The sequence below is a fragment of the Chiloscyllium plagiosum genome, chromosome 2, assembly GCF_004010195.1.
Source record: "Chiloscyllium plagiosum isolate BGI_BamShark_2017 chromosome 2, ASM401019v2, whole genome shotgun sequence".
Lineage (NCBI taxonomy): Eukaryota > Metazoa > Chordata > Chondrichthyes > Orectolobiformes > Hemiscylliidae > Chiloscyllium > Chiloscyllium plagiosum.
Window position 1 is genome coordinate 117,363,861 of NC_057711.1, and position 17,583 is coordinate 117,381,443.

The 17,583-nt window shown below is 40.0% G+C and overlaps 1 protein-coding gene across 1 annotated transcript in view; it reads right to left on the bottom strand.

Moving 5' to 3' along the window:
- Nucleotides 1-2,155: 2,155 nt before the first annotated feature.
- Nucleotides 2,156-17,583, bottom strand: part of anp32b (acidic (leucine-rich) nuclear phosphoprotein 32 family, member B) — a 56,231-nt gene continuing 40,803 nt past the window's right edge. The window contains exons 5-7 of the mRNA XM_043717108.1: nt 14,100-14,218; nt 5,462-5,525; nt 2,156-2,748 (exon numbers count right to left, since the gene is read on the bottom strand). Coding sequence (XP_043573043.1) covers nt 2,675-2,748; nt 5,462-5,525; nt 14,100-14,218 — 257 coding nt within the window. The 3' untranslated portion in view covers nt 2,156-2,674. The remainder of the gene's footprint in view (nt 2,749-5,461; nt 5,526-14,099; nt 14,219-17,583) is intronic.

The window sequence follows — 17,583 nt, forward strand, 5'->3', positions numbered from 1 at the left end:
TTTTCCCCACTACAGAAATTAAGCTAACTGGCCTATAATTCCACATTTTGTCTACCTTTTTTTAAAAACAAAATAACAGTGGCGTCACATTTGCTATTTTCCAATTTGCTGGAATTGCTATTTCTCTCACTATCTCTTTTAATACCCTGGGATGCATTCCATCAGGGCCAGGAGACTTATCCACTTTTAGTTCTGTTAGCTTGCCCAATACTTCCGCTTTTGTAATAATGTTTGTTTCTAGTCACTAGACAAGACCAGCATTCAGTGCCCATCCCTAATTACCCAGACAGCAATTAGTAGTCAACCACACTGGACTTCAGATCCACAAGAATGTTGGCCAGACCAGCTAAGGATGGCAGATTTCCCTCTCTAAAAGGGCATTTAGTGAACCAGATGGGTTTTTAATGACAATCAGCTTTCTATTCAAGATTTTCCTTCTGATTTCAGATTTTATCGTCTGCTGTGCTGAGATCCAAATCCAGGCCCTCAGATCTTTAACCTGGAGCCGTAGATTTCTAGCTCAATGACAACAGCACTATCTCCACCACCTCCCTCGGGGCTTAAGATTCCTATAACCATTTTGTGTGTGATACGTTCCCTGCCCATTGAATTATTGTGAAGCACTAAACTAGTTATGGTGACAGTACATTGGTAAATTAGCATGAGTAATGTCACCAACAACCTGTCCTGGACCAGTCACATCGATGTAACGGCTAAGAAGGCACAATGCCTCTTCTTTCTCTGAAAGCTAAGGAAATTTGGCATATTCCTAAGGAACCCTCACCAACTTTTACAAATGCATCGCGGAAAGTATCCTATCTGGCTGTGTCACAACTTGAAACAGCAACTGCTCTGCCCAAGACAGTAAGAAACTACAAAGAGTTGTGAACACAGCCCAAACCATCACACAAGCCAACCTTCCATCCATTGACTCCATCTGTACTTCTCGCTGCCATGGAAAGGTAGCCAAAGGCCCTTCCCACCCCACTTAGATCATCTTTCAACCTCTTCTGTCATGCAGGAGATACAAAAGCTTAAGCACACATACCAATAGGTACAAGAACAGCTTCTTCCCCACTGTTATTAGACTGCTAAATAGACCTCTCAAATTTCAAATGTGATGTTGACCTTGCTTTTTGCGCAACTTGTATTCCTTCCTATGATTTTGTTATGATCTTGCCATACTGCACACAAAACAAAACGTCTTACTGTAATTAGGTACATGTGACAATAATAAACTAAATCAAAATCTCTTAGGTTGAGATTCACGCTTCAACTCTTCCAGAAAAATTGATATTTTGGATTCTTTTTATAAACGGTGTTAAGCAAAGTGAATACAGGATAGCAAAATTATACGCTCTGAGCAGTAACTGAACTATCTACCTCATCATGGCTTCTGTCAATAAAGAAAACCATGGACAACATTTACAGGAAAGCTTGCCACAACTAGTAGGAATAGCATGCATCCACACGCATAGCAAGTGAAAACACCAAACATTGTGATAAAGCACAATGAATTTTCTTTAACAAAGCATGAGAAGGAGCAGCCCTAGAGGGGATTGCTTCCAATTACTGTATTCCCAGGAATTACCTCATCATTGCGAAGGATCCACTACTATGCATCTCCTGTGAAATTAATAGCAGGTTAATTTTGTTGTATCCAAGGTGGTTTTGCCAATTTTGGGCAGTAACATGTTGATATTTAGAGCTGGCTTCTCAAGAACAGATGATCTCCAGGCACCCACAGATAGATTTACAAACGTGATTACTCATTCTTCTCCTCTCACCTCCTCTGCGCTCCTGAGCATTCAGAACAGTTCTGCAGGAACAATTAACCCTAAAAAGTTTCTCATCTAAACATTCATTATTTGTGCACGTCTTGAAGGGGACCATCTGACCATGATCGACATCACTCCTATACTTAGTTGCACACTGAACAAGGATGACCACTTAACAATAATCGCAAGGAGGGAGCCTTGACCATCAAGGGTGCAGAGGCAAGTTGTTCCACTGTTATTTACTAACTGGGCTGAGGTCAGTTTTTACTGCGTAGAGCCAAGATTGAACCAATTTTCAGTTATCAACAAAATTGCATCAAATCCACCAAGAATGGTGCTTGTTGTGCTGCCCAGCGATGGATAGTAAACATGAATACTGTCTTTTTAAAAGAAACCATTTATTAACTTTCCAAAAACTGTTAGTTTAGAAACATCTTGCATTTGTAAATAACACCCAAAATGGTATTGCAATATCGAAGAACAAACCAAAAAGTTTAAGATTTTATTTACAAAGCTTTTTGACTTACATAAAGATCGATACTATAACCTCGCTGTAACAGGCAGTCATTTACAAACATGACTATCCAATCACCTCATCTGTTCTTGTTGCTATGGAAATAGTCTTAGCAGGAAACCTAAGAAACCCCAATATCATAAAAGCACTGGACCAAATTCTACCCAGTTTCACTACTCCATGTGGGTTTTGGAATATGGATTAACTGCATTTATAAATACAAGGAATGTCAAGACATTGGCAACTGCTGGCTCCATGATAATTCAGTGCTGTGCAGGTATCCAACAGTCATCAATCTGGGGTAAGGGTCAGGGATCAGGGGAGGAAAGGGAGGCATTACAGCCCAACCAGTACTAAGTAGTCCTTCAGGCCACTTGGCTTCTTAATCATCATCTTCCTCTCCTTCATCCTCTGTGTCTCTTTTTCTCTTCTGTCCTTTAGTGCTTTCCTCCTCCTCTGTAAGATAACAGCAAATGATTTCAATGCCAAGATACCAAACGCATCATTCAAATGTCACGTTCTAACAAGTCACTCCGACTAAGGCCAGAGATTTCACAGGGATGGAGCAAGAGCCTCCAGCTAGCCAACATGATGCTGGAACTCATGTCAAGAGTCACACGCACAAATTGAGCAGCCACCATTTTCACAATGTGGGAGGGGAAATGGCAAAGAAAAACTGGGAGTTTACAATCAGTGATTCACAAACAAAAAGTGCAGCTGCCTTCAAACAGATACAAATTTTCACGTGTGGTATGTCCAAAATACTGGCTCTTCGACATTTGAGACAAAAGTATAAACGGTTTCTCCTTTATTCAATCATTGATGTGTGTGTGTGTGTGTGTGTGTGTCATTGGTCAAGGCAACATTCATTGCCCATCACTAATTGTCCTGGAGCTAATGGCATTGAGCTAGCTTCTTGAACAGCTGCAGTCCCCTGGGTGCAGGAACACCCACAGTGTTCCACATTTTGACCACATTGACAGTGAAGGAATAGCAATATATTTCCAAGTAAGGATGTTGAGTGGCTCAGAGTGGAGTTTGCAGGTGGTGGTGTTTCCATGAATCTATTGTATTTGACCTTCTAAAGAGCAAAGTTTGAAAGGTGCTGTCGAAAGAGACTTGATAAAGTGCTACAATGCATGTTACAGATGGCACATGCTACTGCCACTGAGCATCAATGGTGAAGGGAGTGAAGTTTGAACATGGTGGATGGAGTGTCAACCAAGTGGGCTATTTTGTCTTTCTTCAACGTTTTTTAAACTCCCTCCTGACTTGTTCCTTACAGATGGTGTAGAGGCTGTGGTGGAGTCAAGTCAAACTATCTGCCACAGAGTTCTCAACCTTTGATTGGCTCCTTTAGCCACAGTATTCAACATAGTTGGTCCAGTTCAGTTTCTGGTCAACAGCAACTCCCAGAATGTTGATAATGGAGAATTCAATGATGGTAATGCCATTCCATGTCAAGGGTTGAAGGTTAGATTCTCTGTTGGAGACAATCATTGCTGGGCATTTATTTGGCATATTATTCAGTACTTACTAGCCCAAGCCTGAATATTGTCCAGGTCTTGCTGCATATGAACACAAGCTGGTTGAGTATTTGAGTTGTAAATGGTGCTGAACATTGTGTAGTCATCAACCAACATCCCCAAATCTGACCTTATGATGGAGGGAATATAATTAATGAAGCAGCTGAAGATGGTTGGACCGAGGACACGATCCTGAGCAATTCCAGCAGCAATGTACTGGAGCTGAGATGACTGACCTCCAACACCCACAATCATAGCCATCTTGCTTTGTGCCAAGTACAACTCCACCAATGGGGATTTTTCTCCCCTTAATTCCTCTTAATTTTGCCAAGGCTCCTTGGTGCAAAACCTGGTTGAATATTGCCTTGAATTTGATGTAGGATTGTGAATATATACATTTGTTTCTAAATAAGGGATTAAGCACTTGAACGAAATGTTTACTTTTACAAAGTAAGGAAGGAATTAAGAATCAGAGGGGAGATGAGACAAATTATTTTATGCAGCAAGTTTTCAGGATTTAGCATATGCTGCCTGATAACATAATGGAAGCACATTCAGTAAGAATTTTCTGAAGTTAGTTACATAAGTTGTGTACTGTGGTGTAGTGTGTCAGAGTTCACAGATGACACTAAGATAAATGGTAAAGCAAAGTGTGCAGAGGGATGTAGATAGGCTAAATGAGTGGGCAAGGATCTGGCGGATGGAGATAAATGTTGGTAAACGTGAGGTCATCCATTTTGGTAGGAATAATAGCAAAATGGACTATTACTTAAATGGTGAAAGATTGCAGCATGCTGCTATGCAGAGGGATCTGGGAGTCATGAATCATAAAAAGTTAGTTTGCAGGAATTAAAGTGGCAAATGGGATATTGTCCTTCATTGCTAGAGGGATGGAGTTTATGCAGCAATTGTATAGGTAGCTGGTGAGGCCACACCTACAGTATCATGTACAGTTTTGGTTTCTTTACTTGAGAAAGGATATATTGGCACTTGAACGGGTGCAGGGAAGGTTATCTAGGTTAATTCCAGAGTTGAGAGGGCTGACTTATAAGAGATTGAGTAGACTGGACTATACACATTGGAATTTAGAAGAATGAGGGGGATCTTATAGAAATGTATAAAATTATGAAGGGAATTGTTAAGGTAGAAGCGGGGAGGTTGTTTCCACTGGGAAGTGAAACTAGAACTAGCCTCAAAATAAGGGATAGCAAATTTAGGACTGAGCTGGGGAGGAACTTCTACACCCAAAGAGTTGTGAATTTGTGGAATTCCCTGCCCAATGAAACAGTTGAGGCTACCTGTTGAATGTTTTTAAGACAAAGATAGACTTATTTTTGAACAGTAAAATAATTAAGGGTTACGGTAAGTGGGCAGGTGAGTGAAGCTAAATCCATTAAAAAGATCAGCCATGATCTTTTTGGAATGCTGGAGCAGGCGCGAGGGGCTAGATGCGTACTCCTGCTCCTAGTTCTTCTGTACGTTCCTGAAAAGGAAACATGTGCAGTAATTGTAGAAAGATTAGGTGAATGGGACTAATTGAAGACAATTATCAAGGAACGGGCACTTTGGTGATCATTGAGCCAATTAACCTCCTTCTGTGCTCTATTATTCTGAATAGTCAAGAAACAGAAGACAGACAATACCTTCATCCTCATCCTCTTCTTCATCATCTTCCTCTTCATCAAGCTCACCATCATGTTCATAGCCCTTCGGTGCAGGAGAGAACAGTACTTTAGTTACAAATGATTTCAGATGGCCGAATTGAAAAGCAATAATCTCAAATTTCATCCTCAAGTGACTATCTACATCCGCTTTGCACAATTGATTTACCATTGCACTAATTTTGAAGAGGAGAATGGGATAACTCAGCTCAGTTATCTGTCCTTAATGAACATCACTCAATAGCATTATCTGGACATCAACACTGTTGTTTGTGGGAAATGATTGCTGCATTTCATACATTACAAAATTGACTACTCTTCAAAGTAGTATTACAGTATTTGTAAAGCACCTTGGACTATGCCCAGAATGTGAAAGGTGCAGTGTAAATGCAAGTTTTTTTAAAGGAGGACATCAACTGTTAATACAAAACTGAACGGTACTGCATTAAGACTGAGGCATGGGAACAGATGTAATATGATATTTTGGCAGGTTAAATGAATTCTGCACCGACTAAGTAACTCACTGATGGATTGAATTTGACCAGGGTGCTCTCAATATGACCAATCAAAACTGTCAGCCGAAAGTGTTTCATCACATTTCATGGTATTACCCAAGCACTGCTTCCAGAAGTACATTAAGCTGGTATAGAACATGGATATACATAGCCAGACTTGTTTAATGGTTAGTAGCCCCAACTTTACACCATCCAAGTTGGCAAGCTAAATCAACAATGCTGGTCAATGCACACAAACTGCTTCAGATTTATAGGCAGTCTCAAAACCTACTGCCCATGCACAGCCCAATGCACAAATAGTGTTTCAGTTTTAGTCGTAGAATCTTTCCATTTCAGATAGGAATAGAATCAGACAACACAGAAGAAAATCATTCTGGCACTTCCAAAGATACTTTCCGTTTTTCTCTTTTTTTTCATGGAATATAGGAATTGCTGGGTGGGCCAACATTTATTACCCTTTGAACTGCTGCAGTCCTTGGGTGTAAGTACATCTACAATGTCATTAGGGAGTTTCAGAAGTTTGACCCAGTGACAGTGAGGAAACAACGACATATTTCTAAATCATGATGGTGAGTGGTTTGGAGGGGATCTTGCAGTCGATGATGTTTTCATGCATCTGGTGCCCTTATCCTTCTAGGTGGTCGTAGTACCTGTAGTGGGTTTGGAAAGCACTTTCTGAAAACCTTTGATGAATTTCTAATGCACATCTTGTAGATGGTATATACTGTTATGACTGAGCATTAGTGATAGAGGAAGTGAATGTTTGCCAATGTGGCACCAATCAAGTGAACTGCTTATCTACACTACCACACAGGATTAGGCCCTTCAGCCCAACATGCCTATGCCAATTCTAAACCTTATTTAGACCCACTACTTATTTCCCATGCGTGGTTTCTATCCCTCTGTTCGTCTCCCATTCACGTGTCTATCAAGATACACCTTAAAAGTTGCTAATGTCACTGCTTCCACCACCTCCACTGGAAGTATGTTCCAGGCACCCACCACCCTTCATGGGAAACATTTTCCCTACACTTCTCCCTGAAACATTCCCCCTCTCACCTTGAACCTGTGCCCTCTTGTAGTTGGCCTTTCCACCTTGTGGGAAAAGCCTCTGACTACCACCCTATCTATGCCTCTCAATGTTGTAGACCTCTATCAGATTGCCTCTCAGCCTTGAATTTTCCAATGAAAACAATCAGAGTTTATTCAACCTCATAAGTAAAACCTTCCTGACATACAACGTACTGGTAATCTTCTCTGCATTCTCTCCAAAGCATCCACTTCTTTCTGACAGTGTGGTGACCAAAACTGCACACAATATTCCAAATGCGGCCTAACTAAAGTTTTGCACAGCTATAACATTATATACCAACTTTTTTTATTTGATGCCCCAGCCAATGAAGGCAAGCATGTTGTATGCCCTCTTGACCACCTTATCCACTCACGTTGCCACTTTCAGAGATCTGGAGAGCTGTACATCTGGATCTCTCTGTATGTCAATGTTCCTATGAGTTCTGCCTTTTATTGTATAATCTGCACTTGAATTTGATCTTCCAACATGCCACACTGTTATTTGTCCAGACAATCAACATTTGTCTTGGATGGTAACAAACTTGCATTTTGTTGGAGCAGCAATCATCCAGGCAAGTGGGAAGTATTCCATCATACTGCTGATTCATGATGGACAGGTTGTGAGGAGTTGGTAAGTGGATGTTTGGGCCAGTTAGGTTTTTAATGCAAAGCTTACAGGTGAGAAAGGTCACTCATCCTATTACATGGTTTCTTATGGGAAACTAATTTTTGTTTAGCAAGCTTTTTCTTTGGAACACATTATGAGTGTTAAATGAGCAATGGTTGTACTTCACTGTTTGTAAAACACCGTGGGACATCCTGAGGTGATAAGACACGCTACAGAATTATTTAGACTGAGCTCCTGAAGCACTTTAGTAGAATGCAAACTCATGGGCTAATTAGTAACGAAAATAATTTTTAAAAAGTACAGTTGAGATACTCAGCAGGTCAGGCAGCATCTCTGGAGTGAAAAATATGTTAACTTTTTATGTCGATCTGACATTTCACTAGAACTGAAATAGCTGGCAATGTAAGAGTTTCTTTTTAAACCAGTGTTGGGAGGTGGGGTAAGTAGTAGAAGGGGAAACAAAAGGGAAGGAGAGACTAAACAAAAGATTTCATGATACAATAGTCAGAGAGAGTGGGAATGAATATAGTGAAGAAACAAATATTGTTTCCAAATGAGGCCTGAAAGGCTACATAGCACCTACATAAATACAAATGGAAGGGATAAAGAACAAACTAAGTTTTAACTAATGAGCACGTCATATTCATATTGATGCACAACGCTTAGTCCCCGCATGAATGGAAAAAAACTAAATAGAGAACATTGACTTGATCCTTTTTTAAGTCCACAGGAATTTTCAAAAGACCTTAGTGTATACAGTTGAAGAGGACTAATATACAGTATTAAGATGAAAAAGTTGGGGTCGAAGATTAAATTTACCAACTCTTTTAAAGAGCCAGCATAAGCATGACAGGCCGAATGATCTCTCCTTCTGCGCTGTAAAATTTTTAAATCAACATCACTATTCCTTTTCAATGTATCCCTTTTCGTGCTTTCACTTGTAAGCTGCAGTGAATCTGAAGAACACTCCTTCAAATAATATGGACAAGGGAGTTACAGATTCAGACAACAGATCATATCTACAATACAATAGAGTGGATAGATCACCCAGTAGTCAGATCAGGGAATGGCACCCATAAAATCAACAAAAATCCTCTCACTGGAAACAAATGCTGTGGAACAGCTGGCAAAGGGACAGTAGGCAGCCATTCAGCCCCTTCTCTGTTCTACCATACAGTTATTTCATTGCTGTTCTCAATCTTTACTGCACTTGCCTTACCTTAGTTTCTCATGCTGAATCCATTTGCCTGCAAAAATCTTTCAGTCTCGGTTTAAAAGTTGCAGTTAATCCATACCCTCAACAGCTTTTTTTGGGGGGGACGTTTTCCAGATTTCCAGAACATTTTGTGTGAAGAAGTGCTTCCTGATATTTTACTGAATGACTGCGTTTTTTTTTTAGAAAGTTCTACCCTCATTCTGGAATTTTCCCCAAAACCTGGCGGAAGAAATCATTTCTATCTGCCAAGTGACAATTCTTTAAACTTGAGCACTACAACAGTTGATAAAGCATCTTCAATGCAATAAAATGTCTTGAGGTCCTTCACAAGAACATTACAGAACAAAGTGTGGCATCAAGGCACATAATGAGATAGCAAGGCAACTGTCGAAATGTTTGGTTAAAAAGGTAGATTTTAACATGAGGTAGAGAGAGTTAGGGAAGGATTTCCAGATGTTTGCCACAGAAGCTGAAGTCAACACCAATGACGGAAAGATTAGAAAAGGGATGAATGGTCTAGAATCCATAATTTAAAGTCTTGGAAGATTGCAGGGCTCAAGGAGATAATAGAAATAGAGAGGGGTGAGCATGGAGAGATCTGAAAGCAAGGTGAGAATTTTAAAATTAAGATGCTGCCCGAGTCAGTGTAGGTCAACAACCACAGGGTTAAAGTGGAATGTGACTTGCTGCAAGTTAAGACAGGAACATGAGAGTTTTGGACTAGCTCAAGTTTGTAGAGAATAGAACATAGAACAGCAGCCAAAAGTGGATTGGAATAGTTACATGCAGAAGTTAAAAAAAAAGGCATGAATTAGAGTTACAGCAGCAGCTGAGAAGATTTGGGCAAACTTTTACCAGGTGAGGAATAATGTGGAAAAATGTAAGGTTCTCCACTTTAGCAGGAAGAATAAGTAACATATTATTTAAATGCAGAGATTTTGCAGATACATGAATCACAAAGCATTCACATGCAGGTATTGCCTGTAACTAGGAAAGCAAATATAATTTTTTTTATTGCGATGGAAATAGGAAATAAATATTGGGATGTTTTGCTATAGTTCTATTTAAAACTGGTAAACTGCATCTGGAGTAATGTGTACTGCTTTGTCTCCTTTTTTAGAAAAGGATATAAATGCATTGGAAGCAATTCAGAAAACGTTATAATTCCATCTGATGGATTTGCTGAACAATTCAGATCCCAGAGTGAGACCTGGCTTGAGAGATCATAAATTTTATTTTTATGATTGGGTTACCACGATGGTCAGTCACTGAATATATTCACAAGAGCCTACCAATGTAATTTTAATAAAATAAGTTTATCACACAAGAGTAAAAAGAAGCTACACTTCTATTAAAAATCCCCAGAAGAAATACTCAACACCCTTTCCCAGATATATCCTTTACAGCCACTCCACTTGAGTGAAGTTTCACTCATTTTCCTCACTCTAAACTTTCTTACTCAACTGACAAGGTTGCAAGCTTATCCTGTCAGCAAATTTATTCATATTTATCAGATGTGAATCTCTTAATTACTACCTCTTCCCCCAGACACAAGCTCACTGACTTTTCCTGTCTGAGCTCTTCAGAGCATTTTCCAACTAGTTTAACTACACTTAATTTTATAAACAGGATACCTATTGGTGAGAATCTTATCTTCTGAACATAATCCACTTCTGACCTTGCTTTCCCAGTGGTGTAAAAACTCGTTAGTAAACAATTTAGCAATAATATCACCAGGCAGCTAGCTGAAGTGACAGGATTTCTTGGAAATATCATTTTGACACACTGCTTCAAATAAAAGGAACTTCTCATATTTAAAGGAACAAGTCACTTTCACAGAACTGAAAAGCAAGTACCCATTTACACTACTTTAGAATTCAACTGCCCAAATAATATCAGTATTATAAACCTTTGTCACAATTCACTTGACTGATAACAAGAATGAGAAGGTTAGACTAGCCAGACTATTTATTGACATTTAGCAGAATTAGAGGTGGACTTATTAAAACATACAAGAACCATATAAGAATAAGAGGTTTCCCATATCAAGTAGAGATGAGAAAGGTTTTCTCAGCGGGTCAAAGTCATTACAACTCTATCAGAGATTAATGGAGTCAAAATAATTTAATTTTTTAAAGCAACATTACTAGATTCTTGACTAACAAAGGAGTCAAAGTTTGCCAGGTATAGGAAGAAAAGAGGAGTCAGAGTCATACAGCATGGAAACAGACCCTTCAGTCCAATCAGTCCACACCGACCATAATCCCAAAGTAAACTAGTCCCTCCTTCCTGCGCTTGGCCCATATCCCTCCAAACATTTCTTATTCATATCCTTATCCAAATGTCTTTACACACTGTAACTGTACCCAAATCCACCACTTTCTCTGTAAGATCATTCACATATGAACCACTGTGTAAAAAAATTGTCCCCATGTCTTTTTTAAAATATTTCTCCTCTCACCTTAAAAATATGTCCCCCCCCCCCCCCGTTTTGAAATTACCAGCCTTGGGGAAAAGACGCTTGCCATTCACCTTATTTATATCCCTCATGATTTATAAACCTCTACAAGGTCATTCCTCAACTTCCTACACTCCAGTAAACTAAGTCCCAGCCTATCCAATCTCTTCCTATAACTGAAACTCTCCATTCCCAGCAGCATCCTCATGAATCTCTTTTGAACCCTCTAATATCCTTCCTATAACAGGGCAAGCAGAACTAGACATAGTACACCAGAAGGGACCTCACCAATGTCCTGTACAACCTCAGCATAAAGTCCAAGCTCCAATACTTAAACGGTCTGAGCAATGAAGGCAAGCTGCTATATGCCTGGAGTTGAGGCTACAATCAGATCAGCCAGGAGAATGACAGAACAGGTTAGAGGGACCAATGGCCCACCCCTGCTTTGAATTCACGTTCTCAGGAGCCAGGAAAGAGGCGGAAATAAATGGGCATAATGTAATGATATGGGTGTGGCCAGAAGAACATCTTGGATTCGCATGTGACAAAGTGGCAAACAGACTGGTTCAACCACAGACTGTTGTCAGCAAAGTGGACAGAGTAAATAGGTTAGGAATGAAATTTCCAGAAGCATTGGTTCAGTTTTCTCTTTAATTGGAGGAAATGTTTGCTCACCCAACATTGGATAAATAGTCTGATAATTTAGCAACAGTACAGGATTCGCAAGAGATACTGGAGAAGAAGAAATGGGTGCCAGCAGAGATGAGAATTAGATCATCTGTAAGTCTTCTATAGTCAAGTGAATGCAGGTCTATGCAACTAGCCTTTATACTGTAATACTTCTAGTTCCATAAATCTTTCCTGAGGAGCAGTTTGTGGAACCTCACAAAGTCTGGCCAGAGCTTCAAACCAAAGCAACGTCCTCCTCCTTTCCCTTAATTCCATGGGAAGTGAAAATGAACAAGGGGAGGAAAAACAAAAGTCACTGAACTTTGGAGTCAAATCAAGCCAGAATCCTCACACTGGCACATAGATAATTCATCAATTTTGAAATGTAAAATCTGTGGAAAGGGCAATATAGTGGGTTAGACACAAACTTTTCATTTTAAGGGTTTGGATTCAAATCTTTCACAGACTAATCATTTGAAAGAGTCCTATTTGGTGCTAGTGACAGCCAAATTCAGAACCATGCAAGCCCAGTGCAGTCTAACTCAAGGGAGACACAGTGCACAACGACTCTATTTGCAACGTAATTCAAGATAGTCTCATTGCTTGTTACTACAACACCTTTTGGGCTAAAGCAGTTTGCTGGGGAAGAATAGTGTCATACCTGAGAGTTCCAAACCATGGAATGTACTGCTGACAAACATTTTTCGCCTTCATCATTAACCCTTTCAATTCCTCAATGATTACTATGCTATCAGACTGCTTATCCAGTATTGGTTGAGCAAACATTTTCTTCAATCATTTTCTCCCAGCTTCATTAGGAAGTTTGAAACCATTGCCCTGCTCCAATCTCCATTCCTGCATTACTTAATCAATTCCTCTTGTGGTAGAAACAAACAGTCTGCTTGTACCTTTGTCATATTTGACTCACCAAAATGTACGTCTGGCCACACACATGCCATCACCAAGACCAGCTACTTCCAACTCAGTCTGACTTCACCTCTGTCTTGGCTCATGTGAACATACAAATTTGAGAGCAATGATTTCCTTAATGAATGCACAGCACACATGAAATGTGCTCCTTGGACTATCATCCATTCATTTCTACAAGTCAATTAACCTCACAGTAAAACACAGTTTGTAACCAAACATTGAGAAGCTGGCTTTCAAATCTGAAACAGTAACAGCGTTTCTCTCTCCACAGACACTGTTTGATTGGAGAAGTCTTTGCAACATTTTCGGTTATCATAGGGGAAGCTGGAATTGTTCTCCTCAGGGGAAAGTGAGGACTGCTGGAGCTCAGAGTTGAAAAGTGTGGCACTGGAAAAGCATAGCAGGAGAAACTCCTGCTCCTCAGGTGCTGCCTGACCTGCTGTACTTTTCCAGCGCCACACTTTTCGACCCTGATTCTCCTCAGACCAGAGATTAAGGGGAAACTTCATAGAGGTGTTAAAAATCCTCTAAGATTTTGAAAAAGCCTACAAGGTGAAAGTTTTTTTTACTGGCATGAGGGTTGGTGAGAGGGCACAATTAGCTGAAACAAAATAGTGATGGTGAGAATGTATTTATTTACTTTTACATAGCAAGTATGGATCTGTAATGTGCTGTCTGAAAGGCCAGTAGAAGCAGCTTCAATATTAAAAAGGGATTTGGATATATACAGCACTTGAAAATGAAAGAATTGCAAGAAAGCAGGCAAGTGGAATGAATTGGATAGACATGATGGACAAATGATTCGCTTCTGTACTGTGTAATCTACAATAACCACAAATCTCATTGCGAATTATTTCCAATTCCTTATTCCTAGATTTTCAACTAAAATTTAACACTACAATTTAGTCAAAGGTAATATTTTCAAGATGAATCTTAAAAATTATTTTTTAAAAAATAGACTCCACAATTTAATGCTAAAATCAATTCCAAATAAGTCACACTGGACTCAATACATTAACTCTATTTTTCTCTTCCACAGATGCCTGCCAGATCTGCCAACTTCCTGCAGCACCTCCAGTGTTTTTATATCGATAGCATCGGGACAGGTTTGAATCTTGCCATTGAATTCTTACCTCTTCCTCTGCACTGACTTCATCTTCATCATCTTCCCCTTCTTCATCTTCCTCCTCCTCATCATCTAGTTCTTCTTCTCCATCTTCTTCTTCATCTTCCTCCTCCTCTTCCTCTCCTTCTACACGTAATTAAAAGAAACTCTTGAATTTTATTCATTGAAATTTTTCTATTCACACATAGCAAGTTTGCACTTTGTAACATGGCCTGGAACTTCTCTCCAGAACTGATCTAAAATCTACAAAAGCTGCCGAGGACGATGGTCCCAAACCATTTGCTCTTTTACTTGAAAGGTCTCATTATTTTTTTTTTAAAAAAAACAAACATTCATGGGATATAGGTGTCTCTGGCTAGGCCAGCACTTATGGGCTATCCTTAATTACTAAGAAGGTAGGTAAGAATCAACCGCATTGCTATGGATCTGAAGTCACACATAGACCAGACTAGGTAAGGATGATTGATGGTCTTCCCCAAAGGACACTAATGAACCAGACGGGTTTTTCCAACAATAGCTTCATGGCCATTATTAGACCCTTAACTTCAAATTCTTTACCGAATTCAAATTCCACCATCCACCATGCCAGGTTTGAACCCAGGTCCCAAGAACATTAACTGAGTTTCTGGATTAACAGTCGGGCAATAATACCACTATGCTATTGCCTCCCATACCTTAATCCCCTTCAATCACACACTTTCACCTCATTCATTCAGACTAGAAGTATACAAATGGAATAAAAATTGAAAGTAGATGTTGAAAACCCTCAAATATATTACTTATTGTACTCAAGTCACAATATACTTGTGTGTGACTATATATACTTTCAACATATCCATTAACTAAACCATCAGACTCAATTCTACAGCACAACATATTTGCTAATACAACTGTGTTTCTTTTTAAATATAGCTGCCTTAAGTTCCTATTACTTGCTGCAAAATATAATTTCATTAGAAGGTAGTTATACTAACCCTTCATAAAAACTTGATTAACTACTCTGAGTACTGTGCACAATTCTGTGGAGATGCTATACCTAGAACATGGGTTTTAGTTATCTGCAGCCACTCCTTGATCTCGAGTTCAATAGAACCTGAATATGTCTAACATTAATATCCTTTATTCTTCATGTGTGCCACTGGATATCTATACATCCTCATCCAGCCAAACATAGGTTACGGACATGCACAAGAGTTTGTAGGGAACTTTATGTCTGACATGGTTTTATGTCTGACATGGTTTTATGTCTGAAATTTACTACAGGCTTTAACTTCAATTTGTCAGTCATGCTGGCTACAACCACCATGACTCAATTTCTTAAATCTTGTGATTTTCACTAACCAGTTTGTGAACCTTTCCATTCCACAATTTGGCCACTGGGCATTTTGAAATTTATGTTTTTTTTTCCATTCATGCTGTTGATGTGACATTGTTGGTCCCTGTTTGAAGATGAATTACTGGATGCTGGTAACTTTCATATTGAAATCTTTAGTGTCTCTGAGTAATCTGGTATTCTGTCATAAAAATAGACACTTTGTTCAATGAAGTGACTGTACCACCTATCTGTTTCGCTTAAAGCTTTGTTGAACTTAGGGTGTTTGGTGTCGCTCATTTAAGTTGAATTTCTGATGATGACAAAACTATTCATCCATGATCTCCTGCAGAGGCTTGTAGTATCACAGATGTCAGTCTTCAGCCAATTCAATTCACTCCATGTCATATCAATAAATTCGACATTGCAAAGGCTTTGGGCCCTGGCAACATTCCAGCATTAGTCCTAAAAACTTGTGCATCCCTTAACCAAGCTGTTCCAATACAACTACAACTACCCAACAGTATGGAAAATTTCCCAGGTATGTCCTGTACACAAAAAGCATGATAAATCCAACCCTGCCAATTATCACTCCATCAGTCTACTCTTGATCAAAGTAACAGAAGGAGTCATCAACAGTGCTATCAAGCAGGGCCTACTCAGCAATATCCAGTATGGCTTCTGCCAGGGCTACTCAGCTCCTGTCCTCATTACAACCTTAGTTCTAACATGGACAAAAAAAGAGCTGAATACCAGAAGCGAGGTGAAGTGACAGCCCTTGACACGAAGGTTGCATTTGACTGTGTACGGCATCAAGGAGCCCTAGCAAAACTGGAATCACATGGAAAGCTCTCCACTGTTTAGTGTTAAACCTGGCATATAGGAAGATGGCTGAGGTTGTTGAAGATAAGTAATCTTAGCTCCATGATATCTCTGCAGGAGTTTCTCAGAGTAGTGTCCTAATCCCACCCATCTTCAGCTGCTCTCCATCATAAGGTCAGAAATGGGCATATTCACCAATGATTACATCATTGCAAATGATTACATCAGCACCATTCATGACTCCTTAGATAATGAAGCAATCTATATCCAAATGCAACAAGACCTGGCTAACATTCAGGCTTGGGCTGACAAGTGGTAAATAACATGCATGCCATACAAATGCCAGGCAATGGCCATCTCCAGAAGGAGACAATCTAACCACCATCCCTAGACATTCAATGATGTTAGCATCACTGAATCCTTCACTGTCAACATCCTGGGAGCTTGCTACCAATTAGAAACTCAACTGGAATAGTCATAAAAACAGTGGCTAGAAGAGTAGGTCAGAGGCTCGGAATACTGCAGCGAATAACTCATTTCCTGACTCCCCAAAGCCTTCCACAATTTGATTAGATTACTTACTTAGTGTGGAAACAGGCCCTTCAGCCGAACAAGTCCACACCGACTCTCCGAAGAGCAACCCACCCAGACCCATTCCCCTACATTTACTCCTTCACCTAACACTATGGGCAACTTAGCATGGCCAATTCACCTAACCTGCACATTTTTACGGCTGTGGGAGGAAACCGGAGCACCCGGAGGAAACCCATGCAGACACAGGGAGAATGTGCAAACTCCACACAGACAGTTGCCTGAGGCAGGAATTGAACCCGGGTCTCTGGCGCTGTGAGGCAGCAGTGCTAACCACTGTGCTACCGTGCCACCCACAATCTACAAGGCACAAGTCAAGAGTGTGGTGGAATACTCTTCACTTGACTGGATGAGTGCAAATTTCATAACACCAAAAAAGTTTGACACTATTCAGAACAAAGCAACCCACTTATTTGGCACAACATCCACTCCCTCCACCACCAACTCAGTAGTTCATGCTGCTGCTGTCTACAAGATGCACTACTGAAATTCACTAAAGATACTTAGACAGCACTTGCCAAGCTCATGACCACTACTATCTAGCTGGACAAAGGCACCAGATAAATGTGAATGACACTAACTGCAAGCTCCCCTTTAAGTCACACTCCAGAATTGGAAATATAGAACATAGAACATTACAGCACAGTACAGGCCCTTCGGCCCTCGATGTTGCACCGACCTGTCATACCAATCTGAAGCCCATCTAACCTACACTATTCCATGTACGTCCATATGCTTGTCCAATGACGACTTAAATGTACTTAAA